Source organism: Urocampus carinirostris, chromosome 11, assembly GCF_059441175.1.
Source record: "Urocampus carinirostris isolate Australia breed hairy pipefish chromosome 11, RoL_Ucar_1.0, whole genome shotgun sequence".
In the NCBI taxonomy this organism is placed as follows: Eukaryota; Metazoa; Chordata; class Actinopteri; order Syngnathiformes; family Syngnathidae; genus Urocampus; species Urocampus carinirostris.
Genome location: NC_142359.1, coordinates 25800014 through 25821036, shown reverse-complemented (window position 1 = coordinate 25821036; position 21023 = coordinate 25800014). Strand labels below are relative to the sequence as shown.

At 41.6% G+C, this 21023-nt stretch overlaps 2 protein-coding genes across 4 annotated transcripts; one reads left to right on the top strand and one right to left on the bottom strand.

The window, feature by feature from the left end:
* Positions 1 to 202: 202 nt before the first annotated feature.
* On the bottom strand, positions 203 to 19981 carry LOC148356933 (uncharacterized). Of its 3 annotated transcripts, none has more exons than XM_088346920.1 (13): positions 19956 to 19981; positions 9365 to 9450; positions 9183 to 9287; positions 7821 to 7870; positions 7652 to 7709; positions 6277 to 6407; positions 5323 to 5394; positions 5097 to 5259; positions 4005 to 4160; positions 3365 to 3496; positions 3133 to 3287; positions 1457 to 1562; positions 203 to 1395 (listed from the first exon to the last, which is right to left on the bottom strand). In XM_088346920.1, exons 1-13 carry the CDS (start codon positions 19964 to 19966, stop codon positions 1346 to 1348), a joined length of 1275 nt encoding a protein of 424 aa, XP_088203046.1. In that variant the 5' UTR covers positions 19967 to 19981; the 3' UTR covers positions 203 to 1345. The 3 variants fall into 3 exon arrangements, with proteins under 3 accessions (XP_088203046.1, XP_088203047.1, XP_088203048.1); XM_088346921.1 differs by having other exon boundaries at positions 1457 to 1526; XM_088346922.1 differs by lacking the exon at positions 19956 to 19981 and adding an exon at positions 9525 to 10308.
* LOC148356934 (phosphatidylcholine:ceramide cholinephosphotransferase 2-like) lies at positions 12127 to 19531 on the top strand. The gene is made up of 7 exons (XM_088346923.1): positions 12127 to 12427; positions 13812 to 14360; positions 15117 to 15234; positions 15309 to 15366; positions 18512 to 18607; positions 18675 to 18841; positions 19219 to 19531. Exons 2-7 carry the CDS (start codon positions 13873 to 13875, stop codon positions 19390 to 19392), a joined length of 1101 nt encoding a protein of 366 aa, XP_088203049.1. The 5' UTR covers positions 12127 to 12427; positions 13812 to 13872; the 3' UTR covers positions 19393 to 19531.
* Positions 19982 to 21023: the final 1042 nt, after the last annotated feature.

Sequence of the window (21023 nt, the reverse complement as noted above, 5' to 3'; positions counted from 1 at the left end):
AAGCAAGACCAGTTGAGAACCACCGACACACCTTTACTTTTTATGTTGACATTTCCTTGTCTCCATAAAAATAACGTGATCACTTCGAGGGGAGACATGACAGAAAATTGAGCAGCACTTCCCGAGTTTAGTCCAAAACATCAAAGATAACAGCAGATACTCAAGCTTGACACAGGAATGCGGGACGAGCAACATCACACACTCTCGTTTTGCTGCTCTCCTTCTCAGCATTTTATTATGCGTCACACTACACGTTTAACAAACATCCAGCTTTGAGAGTGGAAAGAACAGTGGTACCTCTTTATACGAGCCTAATTCGTTCCAGGATCGTGTTTGTAGTTCAAATTGCACGTGTAACAAGAACATTTTCTCCGATATGAAATAATTAAAAAACAATTAGTTCGTTCCTGTCCTCTAAAAAGCATTTAAGTGAACCCTACATAGCTATAAAACAAATCTTCATGTTCCCTTATAACACATTCAAATGGTAAACATAAAAAATACAATAATAAAGCGATAATATTTACGAAATAAATTGCGAGTTTATTATGACCACTTACTACGGAGGCAGGCGGCGTCATGAAGGTGTGAATGCGGTGCGGAGGAGGGCAAGGGGCGTTTGCAAGGAGCAGTGATAGAGATTGCATACTTGTAAACTCAATGTATACGTTTTTTGATCATTTTAATTTTTGTATGCTGTATGAGAATTTTTAGACTGGATTAAAAAAAAAAAAAAAAAAAGCCCTATCTTGTCTTGCCCATTTCAGCTCTAATTCAGATAGTCACTGGTCGCCAACGACAACATCATCGTAGATCGCCGATACTGTCGCAGTATTGTATATGCTATTATTTTTACTTGCTGTGACTTAAATAGGTGCTGCGTTGTGTTGTTAAGGGGTGTTTTCCCTTAATGAAAGGAATTTTCACCATTATTATCGGTAGCAATTGGCTGAGTTTGACAGGTATGAGATCTTACTGTACACTTAAAATTAAAGTTACTGTACCTTTAAATTAAACAGACACATTTTTAAAAGCACAACTTGTTTGTGTTTACAGTAGTCTGCATGCACAAACTGGAAGGAGATGATGTTGGGGTGAGCAGTCACGAGCGATGAGCAGTCTCTGGTGGTAGCCTCTGGGACTGCTCGTGACCTGGATTTTCCTTCGTGTAGCGAGCAATATTTTTTATTGCATTCAAAACGTATATACCGACTTTCTCGTGTGACAAGTTGCTTGTATAAAGAGGTAACAGAGTAGTCTTTTTCTGGTATTTTTTCAACTGTCGGCGGTCGGGCGGCGCCCGCATCGGGTCTAAAGTGCTGGCCGGTTGAGGCGGTGCTTCTTCTCACAATCCAGTGGACTGAATCCCGGACTGGGCAGGACTGGCTTCCTTACCTGCAGGAACGTGAGGTAAGGCATCAAGGGCGGAGGAGAAAAAATAAACGTACCCGCTTACCGTCCGCCGGGCCCCTGTCTTGCCCTCTCCGCAGTGACCTCAGTAGTTTGTGATGCTCGGCCTCCGTGTCCTGCCGAGAGAAGTTTGTTGTCGGTAATCCCAAATTCTTAAACATGCAAAATGTGAGGAAACAGTACATGTTTTTTTTGCATTAAAACAGTATATTCAAATGATTTTCAGATATGTATTGTCTTTGTCATCTTGAGCTGTGATGTCATTGTAAGAACACAAGCGCCCTCGCAAGCCAGTCAGCATATTATTCAATGTGTTAATTAGAGTGTTACAAGCAAAGTTTTAGGGCTTTTTGGGGAGAATGCCTAGGGTTTTGTATCACAGGTGGATACAATAATGGCACATTAAAAGGCTTGCAGCCAATAAGAAGCTAACTGGGACCGATCAACCGAAGGCGGCCGCAGTGGAAAAATGCGAGGCTAGCCGACTAAAAGCCCCGCAGCGAGCAGTCAGGCTAAGCAGGAATAAACAACTTGTACGAAATATGTAGAGATATTCTATGAGAGGCTGCAGAAACCCCCCTCTTTTTTGTTCAGGTTACTTGTTTGCTTATTAGAAATGCGAGTTTCAGTGTCTTTTATTCTTTTTTTTTTAGATTACATTTTACTTGTCATATAAATGAACGTAATTTGTCAGAATCAAACCATGTGCATTATTTAAGTGTGTGTCTCTAACATTTTACTTCTGGACTGATCACTCATTACCCATATAAATGAACTGAAAAATCGATAATATCAGGCTAACAATAAAATAAGTTCAGATTATTGCTTGCTTCATAGTAAATACTGGACAGAATTTTAGGCTATGTGTTATTCATTCGGGTGGGAAACCGTGAGCACTATCCGCTGGCAGAGTAGGTGTCCAATGAATTAGATTCTAAACCAAATAAATAGAATTTAAAGCAATTTTCTCTACAAACGAACAGCGGCAAAGGCTATGACGATAAACATGAAGCCGGCCTGGGAATAAACAAATGAACACAGCAAAACCGGCACTAGTACCACGCTAGCCGGGAAAAAAAACATGCAGGGAGCAGCCAGGCGAACCGGGAACCAACGACAAAGAAGAAGAAGCAGTGGCTACTGCGACAAACGCGAAACCTGCCGAGAGCGACATGACAATACGGTTTCTGGCGCCAGCCTAGCCAGCCAAACAGCCCACGGAGGGCAGCCAACTTGCGCCAACCAGGGGCAAACAAAACAGGAAGCCCTTGGAAGCCCCGGCGCTAATGTGAAGCTAGCCCGACTAAATTATACCAAACGCGACATACGCAGCAAAAAACACAAACGAAAAGCCTCAATCGTCTACTTAAAAGGAGGTGAAGACGGGGAAGTTTCATATTTCTCCAAGCAGAAATTAGCTGTTTGCAATCTCTGTTCACTTCAATCGCTGTCTGTTTCGGAGCTACCTCATTAGTTGTGTGAATGGGATTGGCCATTTTGAATTCTTTCAATGACGTCACAGCTCCACCCAAACAAGCCAGATGAGTCAACTTTGAGAGACAACATTTTTTTGAGTTCCCAGGCGCGTCGAATTGTTTGCAATTTTTTTGCATAATTTTGGGGAGAAACACTACATGTTCTGTGTCTAATAGAAAAGAAAATCTGTTTGGCAATACCTTTAACCGCTTGTCCATCCGCCAAAATAGTCACCTATAAACTGACCTTGAGCCGGCGCAGTTTGCCGGTCAAGTCCTCCACGATGCGGAAGACCTGATCCACGTCTCGGATCACGTGGCCCTGCCACGGCGCCCCAGGCCCGACCGGCTCATCTTTCGGCTCCCCAGGCGAGTCTAGGGAACTCTCGTGAATCCTGTTTCCTGTTGGCAAGGGAAATAAGATTTCAGGGGGGCTCACCCGGCAAAAAAGAGCACAAGTGGGGTAATACACGACCTACCCTTTTGTACACCCTTGACACTGCTGCATGGTGTCGCCCCCTGTTGTATTTCCCATGGACTGCACCCACTGATGTCAAGTGAGTCTTGAGAGGTGGGGCTATCGAGAAGGAGAAGCCGACGCAGCTTTTGGACTGGTGTGAAAGGAAGACAACTATTAATGACCGGAATAACAGCGACTTTATCTAGTTATCTCTTAAAGGCAAAGAAAGTTTAAGAGCATGTTGGATTCAGGCCTCTTATGATTTTTTTGTTTCCTCCTCTAGCCACTTATGATGGCCACTTAGCTGCAGCCTATGTCTTTCAGCTAGTCATGCAAGTAAGTGTTGTACAGTCCAGTGATACCAGCATCTGTGACCTTTATCCACTGTCTACTTCTCCAGCCACTTAGATTAGCCACTCGGCTGCAGTCTAGGGCTTGCCACTAATACAAAAGCTTGCTCTTGGAATCACTCAAAGGCCTTTTAGGTAGCTTGTCCTGCTAGCCTCTCAGACTGGCGCTGATCGACTTATTATGAGAATTTAAAAGTAACCTTGCAGGGACAGAACGAGTTGTTGCCAGAAAGTTATTCTTTTATCAGAAACAGGATACAATTGCTCAAATACTGAGTGACACACAATCTGGGAATTACAGTTTCCTACCATCCCTTAGGGCCGCCTCTGCTACCTCTCCCCCGTGACCTTGTCCGGGGTATGACCCCTCCAAAAACATGTCCGCCACGCATGGTGACGTGGAATTCTGGCTGATGTCCTCATCTCCGGTCTCCTCAAACTTCTGGATGATGTTTCTCACAGTTCCTGGGCAGGAGGAAGTTTGATAAAGAAAAAAAAAGATGATTAATTTTATTTTTTCAATTATTGTTCCATGTATGACATTATCTTTTATTCATTTTAATTACAAGATTTATTTTTATTACGCCTAAAAATTATAACTTTAAAAATTGCTTTGCTTTCTCATTGTTCTTCTTGGGCAGCACAGTGGGACAGTTCATGTCATGGGAACCTGTCGTGGGTTCAAATCCAGCTTCGGACTTCCTGTGCGGAGTTTGTATGTTCTCCCCGTGCTTGCGTGGGTTTCCTCCGGGCACTCCGGTTTCCTCCCACATTCCAAAAACATGCATTTCAGGTGAATTGGCCGGTGTAAATGAGCGAGTGAGTTGTCTGTCCCCGTGTGCCCTGCGATTGGCTGGCAACCAGTTCAGGGTGTCCCCTGCCCACTGCCCGGAGATGGCTGGGATGGGCTCCAGCCCCTCCGCGACCCTAATGAGGATAAGCGGTACGGAGATGAGAGACGAGATTATTCTTCTTTATTTTACTTACTTTACTATTATTATATTTTTCCTAATTATTTATGAATAATATATATATATATATATATATATATATATATATATATATATATATATATATATATATGTTTGTTTGTTTTTTTGTGTTTATATATTTTTGTTTTTCGGAAAGCCCATGCGAGTGCTTCGCTGTCTTTAGGAGGAGGTTGAAAGGAGACATGACTAAATTCTGCTCCTATTTCTGGAGAACATCAAGAACTAATGAGCAACATAAATGCTTTGAATCTCATCATGCCCTAGCTCTACAATGCTTGAGACACATTATGAAGAGGTCGAGAGGAGACACCACAAAGTTGTACTATTCCATTGAAAGAATAAACCTGTTCTATTGCCGTGTGTGGTTTTGCAGGCATTATAAAAACGAGGTAGTATAAACAATTGGTACCTTCCACCTCTGTCACCGGACCTTCTAAGGGTGCCCCGCCAGTGCCGGAGGCTCTCTTGATCCTCTGAAGCTTGCTACGCACTTGTTGAGCTCGCCCCTCAGCGCTTCTGATCCGCCGATCAAGAGACGGAGAGGGTTTGCGCGAGCGTTCCTCCATGAGGACCTGCCAATCAAACGCGAAGATGGAAGCTCGCTCCGTCCACCATGACCTTGGTATCGGCACTACCTGTAGATCGTTTTCTTCCTGTTGGAGCATCTTCTGGAGGATCTGGGAGGCCTGATTCTGGATTTCAGAGTCCTGGAGGAAAATCGGATATTTGGCATCTCAAAATACATCAGAAACTCAACAAGAATTGTTTCGATTGTAATTCGATTCCAAGAGACACCGTTTCGAGATAGTCAGCATTGGACTCCTGAGGTCTGGGGCTAAATCAGACATTTGGCATCTCGAAGTATTTCCAAATTCAGCGTTTATCGCGAAAAATGATTAGAATTGATTTTATAAGACACCGAATGGAGATCTCTTAAACTGGACTTATTAATCGATTTCATAAGACACAATTTTGAGATCGTCACAAACGATGTGGTTTGAAATTGAGCACTCGAGCAAAAATATTATATTGCAATTAGTTTTTCCAAATAGAAATCACAATGTTGATTTTGGCGTGACTCTTTTTTAAACTTTTTGCTTACCAATTTGTTGATATCTGAGCTTTTTTTCTGTCCAATAGAACTAAAATTTAAAAGCATTTATTTTGGCTCGATTCGTTTAACTTTTTGTTAACTAGTTTGCTGATTTGTGACCATTTTGCCGAACTTGACGACCTAAAATGCAAAATAAAACCTTTGTGATTTCTTCAAATAAAACCTTTTTTGGTCACAATTATTTAGTTTAAACGTTTTGGGGAATACATTTTGACAAAATAAGTAGACATGTGAAGACAATGATATTTTGTGTACAGGTTTGAATTTGCATCATGTCAAATGTTAACCAAAAGTGAATTGAGGTTTTTCTTTAACGTGTAATGTCATCAATCCGTTACAAAAAACTGCCGAATGCAATCAACTGCGACTAGTGAGTGATCAGTTAACCGACAAAATCAAAGACTTGCGACGCATTACAAAGACTTTACCCATCTTTTATTTTGAAATACTGGCTATATCGACTTTCCTCACTGACCAGGAGTAATTTGGGTCCGGTGATCTTTTGTGTAGGGGGTCCCAGTGGAGAAGCTGCTGGGGGTGACTCAGTTGGGGTAGGTGAAGGCGAAGGGGGTGGTCCCTGTAGGGTGAGGGCCACACAAGGTCCAGCTGGGGGAGTAAAAGCACAGTTTAGGGTTCTCATACCTTTTTGTGCCAAATTCAAGCACTTTTAAAGGGCTTTAAAAGCCTATGTTCTAATTTATCCATTACTATTAAAGGAAAAAAATCCGCAGTGAATATCCGTGAAATACATGTGAGATTATCAGTGTTGCGTGTGCATTTATCAAGACCTATGATTCTTAGAGCTTCAGTAAATCGCAAATGTATTTGTGGATGTGAAAAATGCCGGCATTTTTAGTTCCAGGAAGTTCTTCCCATTACAATTTACCACTGAGAAATGCTACTATGATTTTCAACATTTAAATGACACGTAATCGTTGGACTAATACACATTTCGTAGTGCCCTGATTAGATGTCCCGTGCTCCTGTCTACTTGGGCGTGGCACGTAGGTGGGCGATGACGCTTCACAGGACAATGTCATACAAACTAATGCCAAATGCCGTTGATCACAAGGGGAGAAGAAATGCGACGGCAAAGCGAAGCCACCAAAGAGCGGTGTCTGCGTCATTTTTAAGTAAGCGGACATCTGAAACATGGTGATAATTTTAAGCATTTACAAGCACTTCACCAAAAATTCAAGCACTTTTCAACCCTTGAAAACAACATTTAAAGTCAATGAATATTAGATTTGTAATCTTGCATGTAGCAAAAAAGACAAAAACAAACAAAATTATCATAGTTAAGCCTGCCATCTCTGAATTACCTTTCATGGCCAAAGATAACTAAATCTATTCATGTGAAAAGATGGATCCGTGTTTTGGATACTTTGCACATGCCGTGCGTGGATTTGTTCCATGCAATCGGCCATTGTTTTTCCGTTTTCAAACCATCGTTCGTTAAAACGGCAGCTTCCCGGCATTCGGCACCTCTTGGGCACGACCCGTATGGGGCAATGCCGCGTCACAGGAAAATGCCAGTAACTAACTAATGTCAGCTGCCGTTAATTACGAAGGAAGAGGAAATGCGATGGCAGAGCGACCAGGCACGTGAGCGTCATTTTTAAGCAGACATCTTTTCTTTTCCATATTTAATGGGTAGTAAGACTGCCAAGAAAGATGGCAATATTTTTAAGCATTTACAAGCGCTTCACCTAAAAAATAAGTACTTTTCAAACCTCTTAAACACAACATTAAAGTTTTGGGCACTTTTTAAGATTCAAAGCACCTGTATAAACCCTGACATTTTTTTTTAATTTTGGGGATGGGGAGCATTTTATTTTTTCAGGACTCACATTTGATGAGCTTGACGACCTCCTGATGGCTCATAGAGGACACAAGTGATCCATTGACCTGAGGATGGGAGGCAATGGAATATAATAATAATAATAATAGTACAATAAATATCATAAAATCAAGTTCGACTCCCCTCCCCACAGCTACCACCCCTCAGCTTTAGCACACCTTTATGATCCGGTCGCCTTCCTGCACTCCAGCCTTGACAGCGGCGCCACCTGCGGGGCGGAACAAGCATTGGAGGATCAACTTGACTGATTTGTGTTAAAAAAAAAAAAAACAATTTCAGTTATTATCAAGATTGTGATTTTGATATAATATTTTTTGCTTTTGGTTCAACAAGATAGAGGAATTATCAAATATACTTAAATTGGTAAAATAATAATGTTCGAAACAAATCATTAAAAACAAATAATTGGGTCAAAAACAAGACTATTATTTTTTTTTAATTGTGATATGATTTTCATTTAATGGTCAACAGTTAGATTTTTTTTAAATTTGAAAAACAATCAAAACAAATTTAATATTGCGATTTAGATATTATTATTATTTATTATTCATTACGAATGGGTGAGATTTTTTTTTCTGCTTAGTTCAATCAGATCGAAAATATGGTCATAAATGAGAATGTGAGTATCGGTAAAGCTAAAAAAAATTATAATCGTGATAAAATAAATTAATATTTTTGGAATTTGTGATTTTTTTTCTTAGCTCAAGATAGAATGGTCAGAATTAGTGAAAAGTCTAAAAAAATAATGGTGATAAATATATAGATCGTCATTTTAATTTTTTATTTTTAGCTGAACAAAATATAAATAAATGGTATTCATATTCAAAACAATGGTTAAAAGGTTCAATCAAGATAATTGTGACAAAATCAAGATCGTGATTTTACTTTCAAAGAATCATAATATGATTTCGTCTTTCTTTTAGTCCAACGAGATAAAAGAAGGGTCAATTTTTTATCTATTTTTTTTTAAATCGTGACAGAATCAAGAATACGATTTTATTTTACTTTAAAAATTGTGGCATTTTATATTAAGCTTATATAGCTTAGCAATACTGAACATCCATCCATTATCCGTACCGCTTATCCACAATAGGGTGCTGGAGCCAATCTCAGTTATCTTGGGGCAGTGGGCAGGACACCCTGAATTGGTTGCCAGCCAGTTGCAGGGCACACAGAGACAGACACATCGCTCATTCATACCTAGGGACAATTTGAACAGGCCAATCAACTTGACATGCATGTTTTGGGAATGTGGGAGGAAACCCACGAAGGCACGGAGAGAACATGCAAACTCCACACGGGTAAGCTGCTGTAGCTGGACTTGAACCCTGAACCTCTGCACCGTGGGGCTGCGCGCTAACCACCCAGCTGCTGTGCCGCCCCAAGACAGAACAAATGGTCAGAAATAAGGAAACGACTCCCCATTTTTTTTTTTAAATAGTCGTGACAAAATCAAGTTGGAGATTTCAGTTTTGAAGATGGGGATTCAAAATGTCAACCTAGATACTGTTTTTCCTGACCTGCTCGCACATTTTGAACCAGCTTGACGCGTTCGCCGCAGACGGTGAAACCGAAACCGAGCTGGTCCTTCTGGACCACCGCGCACCTGTAGACCAGGCCGGCACCTGCCAGGGGGCGGAGTCACAGTAGTAGGGGCGGGAAAGGCAATAGGGAGGCGGGGCCTCAGGAAACCAACACTCACCCCGGTTGGGGGCGTCCACGGCCGATTCCCTCGGTGGATTTAAAATTGTTTCGCGATCAGTGTTGCCGACGGTTAAACTGCTGAGCCTGGAGAAAAGACGCAAGATGAAAACAGACGGGGACAACGTGGACACTGGGGCGTGTGGGTCTGTGCGACTCACCAAGCGGCCAATGGGCTGAAAACGTGCAGGGTTGACAAGACAATCAAAAAGAGAGAATTGTTTTTTCAAATTAGCAATCCAGAGTAAGACTAAGGCTCAATACAATTTCTTCTTCTTTTCCTTCCCTTGTGTCTTGTTTTTCTTTACACTCCTACTTTCACTTCTTTATTGAGGGCAAGGGAACAATTCCTTGAGGAATGTGAACGTACATTCGTCATTACTTTGAGCTACATATCATATACAATTGTTCACCCTCCTTCATTCCTTTTAATTTCACTCACTTCAAAAACACTTTAGAGCAGACTACAAAGAACTAGTGTTTAACTTGCAAAATAAATAACCAGAAAAGTACTGTGCTTCACTAGTTAGTTCTTCCTCATTTTACTGTGCCTTATTTAATGCTTGTACCACAACGCCCTCTGTAGGAATTTATGTTCCATAACATGACACAACATAAACAAATATAATTGGGTAGGTACATTCTAGACGCACCCAAAAAAATATTTTGGGGCGAAACTGAAAATGTGTCACAAAAGCTTAGCTGAAATACCAAAATAGCAACACTTAAATAAATAACAAAACAAAAAAAAATAGTAAGTCTTAATATAAAAAAATGCTTTACAAAGTAGGTGTTTACATATTATAACTGCTAAACTGTATATAGTTAGCATTGTAGGGTTCGCATGTAAACATTTGCTGGAATCTGACCAGCGGCTAGCAAAGACTTCGGCAATAAACTGAATGTCACACACAAATAACATGTTTATTAATTAAAACAGTAGTAGGTTAGCTCCTTAGTGTTAGCATGCACGCATCAGCTGGTAGCAGCTAAAAAGAAAAGACTTGAAATAAAAAAAGGAATGCAACACACAAAGAGCGTGTTTATGAATCAAAACAGTAGTAAAGAAGCTCTGTGGCCTTAGCATGTCAACATTAGTCAAAACCTGGCTATCAGCTAACAAAATAAGTGGCAGCAAACGGACAAACAAACTTTTGAGAAAATGTTTCCAGTTTTTATCCTATCTACTTCCTTTTTGTAGACAAAAACCCCGCCCCCAAGTAAAACCTAGCTTTGAACAACTCGCCTCACTTTGACGTCATCATAACAGTGTTCTTTCTGTGGCGATTCTTCGGCTGTATTTTTGTATTTCGATTGAAACCGCAAACATTCTTTTGCTTATTTTCAGACAAAAACTTTGTGCTTTCCGAAAATTTTGCTATATGCCTTGATCATTTTCTCCTACAATCGCTTGCAACTGGTTGGTAATGCCGAGGGGACGTGGCTAGAGTTTAGTTTGGACACTTCAGAGTGAAACTGTGCTTGTCTTTCTCCCTCTTCCACCTTAGTTGGTCTGTGGATGAGTCAGACTTTGTTACCCTCATTGATAACATGCTTACCTTGACTAAGGGGTAGGCGGAGGAATGGGATTGAGCCTTACGGTAAAAATATGTCATAAACATCAGGTCACAAACTCCACCCCTCAGTGAAACCTAGCTTGGAACGGCTCGTCTCACTTTGACACCATCATAACATCGTTCCATCTGAAGCCATTTTTCAATTTTCTTTCTATTGAAACCAAAAACCCACTTTTGCTTGTTTTCGGCAGAAAAAAATGGGGTTCTGAAATTTGGCTGTTTCCCTAGATCATTTCCTCCCATCATTGCTTACAGGCAGAGCAGTGAGCGGTGCTTGTGTCCCTCCCCCTTCCACTTTCATTGTTTTGCAAATGATTAGAGTCTACACAGTCTCCTTTTAAAATTAGTGGTGCTGGGTTCCTGCCTTTCCTCCTGAAGTCCAGTATGAGTTATTTTGTTTTTGTGGTGTTCAGTATGAGGTGTTTTTTTGAACACCACGTTGTCAGTGACTCCACCTCATCCCTGTACGCCGCCTTGTCCCCTTCAGAAATGAGGCCGATCAAAGTGGTATCGTCGGCGTACTTAACAATTGTGTTTGTGAGGTGCGTCGGTGAGCAGTCGCAGGTGTAGAGGGTATAAAGCAGGGGGCTCAGTACACAACCTTGGGTGGAGCCAGTACTCAGTATTAGGGTGGGAGAGACGTGGTTGCAGAGTTTCACGGACTGTGGACGGTTTGAAAGGAAGTCCATTATCCAGTGGCAGATGTAGGAAGAGAGTCCTAGGTGTCAGAGTTTCTCCACCAGGATCTCCGGGATAATGGTGTTGAAGTCCAGAAAGAGCATTCTGACGTAGCTCCCCCGTTGGTCCAGGTGTTTCAGCGCGGTGTGAAGTGCTGTCTTTATGGCGTCATCAGTGGAGCGGTTTGCCCTGTAGGCAAACTGGTGGCGGTCCGGTGCGGGTGGCAGGGAGTCCTTGATGTGCTCCAACCTCTCGAAGTACTTCATGACCACAAGCGTATATATATATATATATATATATATATATATATATATATATATATAAAATCCAGCTACCGGCCTTACTGTGCGGAGTTTGTATGTTCTTCCCGTGCTTGCGTGGGATTCCTCCGGCCACTCCGGTTTCCTCCCACGTTCCAAAAACATGCATTTCAGGTGAATTGGCCGGTCCAAATTGTCCATAGGTGTGAATGAGCGAATTAGTTGTCTGTCCCTGTGTGCCCTGCGATTGGCTGGCAACCAATTCAGGGTGTCCCCTGCCCACTGCCCGGAGATGGCTGGGATGGGCTTTTTATCTCCATTAATATCTTCTGTGGAATGTTCGTAATATTTTTCTTTGTTTTCTGACGGGAAAAGCCGAGTTTTGCCGAATCCAGGTGAGTCACGAAGAGGGCGTAACCGGAAGTGGACGTTCCAACTCACAGCTGCGTACGAGCTGAAACTTCTCTTGCACAAAGTTGCCGACAAAAAAAACAAAAAAGGCCAAACTAAGGGATTTTTTTTTGTGGTTCTGGATTTTCAACCAAACTGGTAAGTGTTTTTGTTGTTGATTTCTTCGCTTTTAAAGACCATTGAGTGCGTTTAAGGCAGCCCAGCAGGTGTTTTTATCGTTTCCGGTTTTGTTTTTTAATCCTCACTGTTTTCGAAATACTATTATTTATTTATTTTTGCACTTTTTATGTTCAAGTGTTGTTTTGGGTTTTTTTCTGTCTACTTTCTTGTGTGTTAAGTCCGACGACGCCTGTTGTTATCGAATCGGCTTTAATTGGAGTCTGCTGATGTTGATTTATTTTTTTCTGAACCTCGGGCGTAAACGGAAAGCGACGTCGTTGTGCTGACGTCAAGACAGGCCAGCATGGGGAGTGCCTTTTTTTGTGTGTTACCAATTTCGGTATCATTTTTTTTAACCTGAAACAAAATATGTCATCTTTTTTTGAGTTTTGTAAGCTTTTTTACCCCCCTATTTTTTTCTTTTACCCCTCGGACCCCTTTGTGTGTTTATAAACAAGTGTGACCAGGCTGCGCACGCATTACTGAGGCAAAAGGGCTGAATAATATTTTTGGTCGTCGCTGAAAATAGATTGTATGGGCCACTTTGTGGACCTTTTGCGTATGACTTTTTAGCCTCGTATAAAACGCCCGTCCAATGAGTGATGAGTGAAATACCTTGTTCATGCCAGCAAGTTAAATGGACGACAAAGATGTTTCAGAATGATGACCAGTTCATATTTGGAACATATAAGTTCGCACATAAGTTCAACCTGAGAGGAGTTAACTTTCCTTGGCATACACCCACTTTAAATACACTGTTTGTGTTGGTGGGATCATAATAATGATAGTGACAAGTAATTAATATTAATTATTTTTGTACACATTACTAGTTATTCTTATTGTTATAATAATAATAATCATTATCATTATTGTAAAAGATTTACTGGCTACCACCAGTAGTAGCAAACTTACAGTTTATAGTAGGCATTGGCAGTATTTCCCCAAACACTTATCCTACTTGCTCTTATAAGGCATTCAACTAGCAGGAAAATCGAAATCGGATCACACGATAACTTACCATATATGAAATGGGCACTGCAAACACGGACATGGCTAATGATGTCCTTGGTCCAGTCAGTTAACGGCTTGATGCCAAAGATTCTTACAGTGCTTTATAAAAATCATGTTTCCTCTGGGAATTGCAAAAACATGGTGCTCCTTAAAATTGTGATTTGTGCACCCCAAAGCCCCACAACTGTGCATGCTGTTTTTTGTAAATTGTGACTCTAAAAACGCAACTCAAGATACAAATCTGCTTTTGCTCAGTTCAAACTCAACCTGCATTCCCACCGTTTTGGGTCAACAATGGGTATGCATAGGCTGGAAAGGGGTCAATAAAAAGAGCTCAGTAAACTTCATACAGGATTGTGTGAGCTGACACCGCCTGGATCAGTGGTTTGGTCCCCTTGGGTTGATGCTGGGCCATGGCGGCCTCGGGCCTCATCCAGGACAATGATGACGACGACATCAGCCCCCACGTGGAAGTCACCGTTGCTGAGACGACGCCTGCGCCCCCGCCACCTGTGCCCGAAATCCTTGATAGCAGGGGAAAACGCAACAACGCCGCCAACCTCCTCCAGCAGAACCGTCTGGTCCAAACACTAAGCGAGAGCCTGAAGCGCCACTGCGACTACGTAAAGATCTCTGTGGAGGAGGATAGTGCTGAGCAGCTACCGAAAGAGTGGTGGAAGACGGGCGTGGCCTTCCTTTACGCCCTCTTCAACTTGCTCTTCACCACCGTGGTCATCACCATCGTGCACGAGAGGGTGCCTGATAAGTCAGTCAGCCCGCCGCTACCCGACAAGTTCTTTGACTACGTAGCCCGGGTTCCTTGGGCCTTCACAGTTACTGAGGTCAACGGGCTGATCCTGGTGGGACTCTGGCTGATCCAGTGGCTCCTCCTCAAGCACAGGTCAGCAAATTACTTTAATCCCTTTAAGGCGAGAGGCGTGAATGTTGCCCTTTGATCCATACCGGTATCCTGTGTCTTTCCCGGTGCCTTTCCCAATGTCCCATGATGCTTCCCTGGCAACCCGTGACTCTTTCCTACGACTCTTTATTGTAACTCATGACCGGCACTCTGTGGCCCTTTCTCCAGCTTACTGAAACCCTTTCCTTGTGACATGTATCCCACACCAGTATCTTCTCACCTTTTACCAGTGCCCTTTGAACCTTTCCTGGAATCCTGTAACCCTTTCCTGGCGCCTTTCCTGATGGCCAATCTCTGCTGACATCCTGATGCCATCTCGTCCTTTTGATGGGATCCTCTGAGCGTTTTTCCATTCCCTGTAACCCTTTCCCGGCATGCTGTGACTCTTTGCCGGAACCTTTGCCGGTGCCCTGTGACCCTTTCCTGGCATATTTTTCTCAATGCCTTCCACGATGCCCTATGAATTTTTGCCAGCATCTTCTGGCTTTTTCCTGGCATCCTGGGACCTTTTCCCAGCTCCTTTCCTGATTCCGCGTTACCCTTTGCTGTCATCCTTTGACCCTCCTCTGGTGTTCTGGGACCCTTTCTCAGCACCCCGTGACCTACTCCCGTAATTCTGTGACCCTTTTCCGGTTTCCTGTGACCCTTTTCCGGTGGTGCCTTTTCTGATGCCCTGTGTCCCTTTGCCGTCATATCGTGACCCTTTCCAAAGCATCCTGTGACTTTTTTTCGCGGTAGGGCCATAATCGGACGCCGCTGTTTCTTCTTGATCGGGACACTCTATATGTACCGCTGCATCACCATGTACATCACCACACTTCCGGTGCCTGGAAGACATATGGTGTGCGCGCCCAAGGTAGACAAATGTTCACGAGCCTTCCCACAGTCTGGTTTGTTTATGTTGATGTGTGTTGCCATCGAAACTTACAGTTGTACAACGATTCAGCGGGAAAGATCTGGAGGATCGTGCGGCTCATCTCCGGAGGAGGTCCGACACAAATACAAAAACACTCAATTGTAGCTTAAATCACGTAAATGTGACTTGGGGCCTCAGCAATCTTTTAATAAAACACTATGAATTCCACTTTTTCTTCCACTGTTTCCTTCTCTAGCCAATAATGTTAGCCATCTGGCTGCTGACTGTGGCTCACAAAGTCCCTTGAATCATGAATTTTACACTTTTTTTCCACTGTTTCATTTTCCAGCCCTTCAATTTGAACAAATGGCTTAACGATATGGCTTGTCACCAGCCGTATTGTTAGCTGTGTTGCATACTATTCTATAATTCAGTAATTCATGCATCTGGCACATGTCGGCTTCTCGTGTTTGACTTTTTTCCCTCTGATTCCTCACTAGCCACTCATGTTAGCCTCCTTGTTACCAGCTATGGCTTTCTGAGTAACCCTGGTTCAGGCATCTTACACTTTTCCCCCAGTGTTTCCTTCTCTAATGTAGTTTTTCCTATAGAATCTCATAAGACCCTGGTGGATGGATAGTCTTTGAGGGTCTGGAGGTATGCTCCCCCAGCGAAAAAAATGTGTACGTTTTAAATTCAAACACATCGATCTGGTGCATTTATAGAACACAATCAAGAGGCTCGATTTATGATGAATGTGTGTAAACTATTGAATCATAAATAAACAAGGCATGAGACAAATAATGTATTAGTATTCTGTTACAGTTACAGAAAAAATTACATTACAGGTATATCTTGGGGCGGCAGTAGCTCAGGAGGTAGAGCGCTCGTCTTGGGATCAAGGGATCCCAGTTTGAATCCCGGCTCGCCCGTGTTACAATTCGAAGTGTCCTTGGGTAAGACACTGAACCCCTAAGACCCCCAATAAGCAGGTTAGCGCCTTACATGGCTGCAAGGCCACTATTGGGAAATGTGGAGCACATTGTAAAGCGTTTTGGGAAGTCATTGACTTGAAAAGCGCTATATAAATGCACATCATTTCATTTCATTTCATGAGAGGCTATGAATCAGCAAACGAGTCACACCCACAAAGCATGATAATTGAGACAGGAGTATAATGCACAAAAAATTGGCTTGTCATCTAATTAGACTAAGCAGTGTTGTTCAGATGCCGATGCTGTACTATTTTAAGGTATTTTGAGTAAATTGACCAAAGCATTGATATGAGTTTTAATTTTAGCTCACTGGAATACTCATCAGTGATTTAGGAAATTGCAGTATTAAATTACAGTAGCACTGCTTTTGTGATTGCTGCTATGATGCCGGTTCTTTAGTGGTTAACAGGAGGTTATTATAAGACGCAACCAAACTTGGGGCGTAACGGAATACATGCTACGGCATTATGTAATCAGAATACAAATAATGTATTAGTATTCTGTTACAGTTACAGAAAAAAAGAGGTAATTAAATTACAGGTATATCTAGGAAAAATAAGGATTATGATGCAGGATTACAATTGTACATGAAAGTATATTTACTGTATGTTGCATAATTCAGGGGACAATATTGAAGTCCGGTGTGAGTTAGTTTTAACAGTTTTTATTTTCATCATTCCCAATACCTTCATTTACATTTGACCTGTCTGTTTGCTCCTCTTTTTCTCTGCCATCTCATTCCTTTCACACACATGCAACGGTGCGCTCGAGACCCCTGCCGCTGCCCCAGGTGCCTGACTACAAAACATGACTATATGACCAAAAACATTGCCATACTAACAGAAAAGTGCTATGTAATTAAAGTGCAACTAACAAGAAAACATCAACAAACAAATATGAAAATACTGTATAAATCAAATAACATAAAATGAAATTATTAATGCAATTGAATGCGTGTGTGGCTTTTTCCACAGCCTCATTTTAAGTATCTAATTATTCACTTAATGCACTCATTCATACGAGTCTCACATTTACATATTCATAATGTGCTAATGGTCATATTGTGTCTATCAAAAGTGAAATCCCTGACCCTAAGGGGAAAGAGATGACAAGACGTCCCGGAGTCATTTGTAAATTTAGAAAGTGAACCTTTCGTGTGTTTAAAACAATATTGGCTTCTTAATGTAAACTAAAACAAAGCCCCTCTTATCATTCTTGTGAAGAGAAAGGTTTATTTTTGCTCAATACATTACACCACGGGCAGCACGGCGGGGCAGTGGTTAGCGCGTGTGCGGCACTGTTCTGAGGTCATGAGATTAAACCTTCCTGTGTGGAGTTTGCATGTTCTCCCCGTGCTTGCGTGGGTTTCCTTTGGGGACTCCGGTTTCCTCCCACATTCCAAAAACATGCATGTCGGGTAATTCTTTTCTTTTTTTTTTAAATAAATGAAATATTATGTACCAAATTAATTAATAACTCATTTCAAAAATGTGTTATAACACCATATTATAGCATTTGTTTCAATCTACAGCAACTTTTACATAATTTAAACGTATATGTTGTTTATACATGGGCTCCAGCAACACCGCGACCCTACTGAGGATAAGCGGTGCAGATAATGGATGGATGGCTGTTGTTTATACCAAATAACATTACGCATCATGGCGTTTGCGATCATTCGTTTAATGAGAAATCAATTTTTTTTTTATTAATTTCACATTTATATATGTATTTATTTAAAAATATTGTTGTATTTTTTACAATGCAAGTTTGAGACTCTGGCGAGACCATTCAACCCTGGCGGCTCGCCAGACTCTTTCTGTGGTATGGGGAAACACTGCTATCCACTCATGTTAGCCACTTGGCTTCAGGCTAGGGCTGGCCGCAAACAGCTATTGTAGATGGTCTGTGTATAAAGCTTGTTTTTTCCTTTGGTGTCACTCACTTTTCACAGCTGCTCGGGCATCTAGTGCTTATTACATTTAATTTTTTTCCCCACTGTTTCCTTCTCTAGCCAATCATGTCGGCCATCTGGCTTCAGGCTATGCCTTGCCGCTATTTTTAACTGCTCTGTGTACATAAATCTTGCTCTTGCGATCTTTTACTTTCCTTTTTAGTTCTGGCTCACCGCTTAAGTTATCCACTTACCTAAGCGCTCAGCGACTCCAGTTTTTGGCCCTTTTCAGCTGCCCCGGGTATAACATGAATTGTATTCCCTGGGTGTTTGTATTGTGTCGTCTTCCAATGCTTCAGATCCCTTCTAAAGCTTTCCAAATTTTCAGGCTTGTCCCTGACTGGCTCCCACTTGATGTGTGGTGACTTCCTGTACAGCGGCCACACGGTGATGCTGACGCTGTCCTACCTCTTCATCAATGAATGTTAGTGTGCTAGGACCCAAACGGCACCGGGGCCATCTTTCTAACAGGCATCAATGGTGCCCCACAGATTCTCCCGGTGGGATGTGCTGGTACCGCTGGTTGTGTTGGTTGCTCAGTGCCTCGGGCGTGCTCTGCATCCTGGTGGGGCACGAGCACTACAGTATCGACGTTCTGGTGGGTTACTTTGTCACCACACGACTCTTCTGGTGGTACCACACCATGGCCAACACGCACGTATGCTATTATTTTTTATTGTTATTATTATTGGGTTCAATCATTTGGGTAAAGGGGGGGCAGGATGAAATAAATTACCCTTTTTTTTCTGGATCCGATATCTCGGTAATGCATGAGGAAGAAAGAGATCCTGTTTTTTCTAAAGTGAATTTATGAGTAAATATACGCACATATTTATGTGCACGTTATTTTTTTTCTATTAAAATAAATCCTTAATTTATTATATATATGTGTTGCAACTTCTATAAATATATTAATATTTTTTGTTTGAATTCAAGATTACAATTGAATAAAGTAGAAATATAGTTTTTTTTTTTTTTTTAAAAGGAACGATAGAGCCTGGTGGCTGACAGTAATTTTTTCTGCTTTTTCGTCAGGCACTTCGCCGGGCACCGAACAACCTGCTGTCGAGAACCTGGTGGAACACTGCCTTCAACTTCCTGGAGAGGAACGTCCAGACGCCCGTCCCTGTCGTCTTCTCCTGGCCGCTAGCCCTGCCGTCCTCTTGCCGGCAGCGCTACCGCAAGGTGGAGGGAGCCCGGGATGAATAAAGAGCCCCGAAGTATCTGATAAAGTACCTACAATGGTTTGCCTTTTTCACTTTTATAGACGTGATTGCCAAATACTCACAAGAAAGTCATCATGGAACGTTATTGACCAAATAAAAATAACTCTGTGCTCGCCCCAGAATTTTTTGGCTCATCTTAAACTCCTCCCATAAAAGAGGCCTGTTTTTCCCATTTAATGTTCTGTTTCGTTCTATTTGGTACAAATGAGGATTAAAACGAACTAAGCCATAAAATAACAATACGGTTCTAAATTTGATCTGAGTTCTCACATTCAATGAAAGTCACAGTTTTAAGAATAAAGTCAGATTTGTGAATTCTCTCCCAGAGCGGCCGAAAGGAGACAATAGCCGATTGGAATTGCAAACTTTAGCGCATAGCACAAAACTCTATTTAAAATCCTGGACAAAGATTGCAAGAGCAAGCTTTATACACTAGGAGTGACATACTGTAACAATAGCCGATAGTGGCAATCCTGCAGTCTGAAGCCAAGTTGCTAACATGAATAACAAGAGAAGGAAACTGGGTGGAAAAAATTCTGGACTCACCAAGTTATCATTCGGATGAATTATCAGCTTCAATTACAGAAGACTGCTAAATGGTTGATCCATAGATCATTTCTAGGCTTGATGTCATAAATGAAAACACAAAATGAGAAAATGATTTATTGACAGAAAAGAGATCAGTATTGGATAGTGGACAAAAACTGAACAAGAAAAACCACTGCTGCCCGCAAGGAACCAACTCACACATAAATAGAACAACTAGATCCAATACTTACAAGCTTAACTGAAAAAACATGGAACTAGGATGACACACTAGACGTTCCCATGACAAAAAGGCCATGAAATGTAATGTTGAAACACTAAATGATCAAAAAATGAAAGAGAAATATGCAGACTCTGTTGTAACACAACCCGGTGACACAATGAGCACAAGCATTCTCGTTTTTGAGTGACAGAACAACTGTGTTTTTTCATTTTTTGTTCCGTTATACCAAGTTTGTGTGCCTGAATTATATGTCAAGGTTTCATCCTGGCTCTGTTGTTGTTTTTCTGTCCATGTGTGGTAATTTTTGTTCAGTTCGAGGTAGTTGGTGTTCTACCATTATATTTCAGGGCCTAATTGTCAGGGAACTCTGGTTATTGTTCCATCTGCTTATGAGTACATATCCTGTGTTGTCCTATTTTCATGTTTTGTTCAGTAAGACCTAGTTAGTGTGCCCGCAATCAAATTCTTGGTCTCATTATGGTTCTGTCCATGTGTGAGAATGTTTATGAATTTTTTTTTTTCACTTTTAGTTACTTTCCTGTTTTGATTACTGGTAGCTTGTGTTCCAACATTTCTTATATTGTCCCACATCCATGTGTGTTTTGTCGGAGCTACTTATTATTTAAACATATGTGAAAATTTCCATTTACGTTTTTTGCATGTAGGATTTTTTATTAAACACGTCTTCCCTCCCATTCTTTGTTCAAGTTAGGCTAGTTTGTGTTTTAACATTTACTATATCGTCCCACTTCCATGTTTTGTTTTGTTAAGGTAGAGCTGGTTTGTGTTCCAACGTAATCTGCGTCCTCCACTCTAATTTTTTCTTTATTCAGCTTAGGTTAGCG

Excerpts from the sequence above, each read along its gene's own strand:
- LOC148356934 (XM_088346923.1), top strand. The coding sequence starts at position 13,873 with ATGGCGGCCTCGGGCCTCATCCAGGACAATGATGACGACGACATCAGC. Across the intron at positions 14,361-15,116 it reads TGGCTCCTCCTCAAGCACAG|GGCCATAATCGGACGCCGCT; the intron begins GTCAGCAAATTA and ends TTTTCGCGGTAG. Across the intron at positions 18,608-18,674 it reads CTACCTCTTCATCAATGAAT|ATTCTCCCGGTGGGATGTGC; the intron begins GTTAGTGTGCTA and ends GGTGCCCCACAG.
- LOC148356933 (XM_088346920.1), bottom strand. Across the intron at positions 7,710-7,820 it reads AAGGCGACCGGATCATAAAG|GTCAATGGATCACTTGTGTC; the intron begins GTGTGCTAAAGC and ends TCCCATCCTCAG. Across the intron at positions 4,161-5,096 it reads TCCGGTGACAGAGGTGGAAG|GAACTGTGAGAAACATCATC; the intron begins GTACCAATTGTT and ends CCTCCTGCCCAG.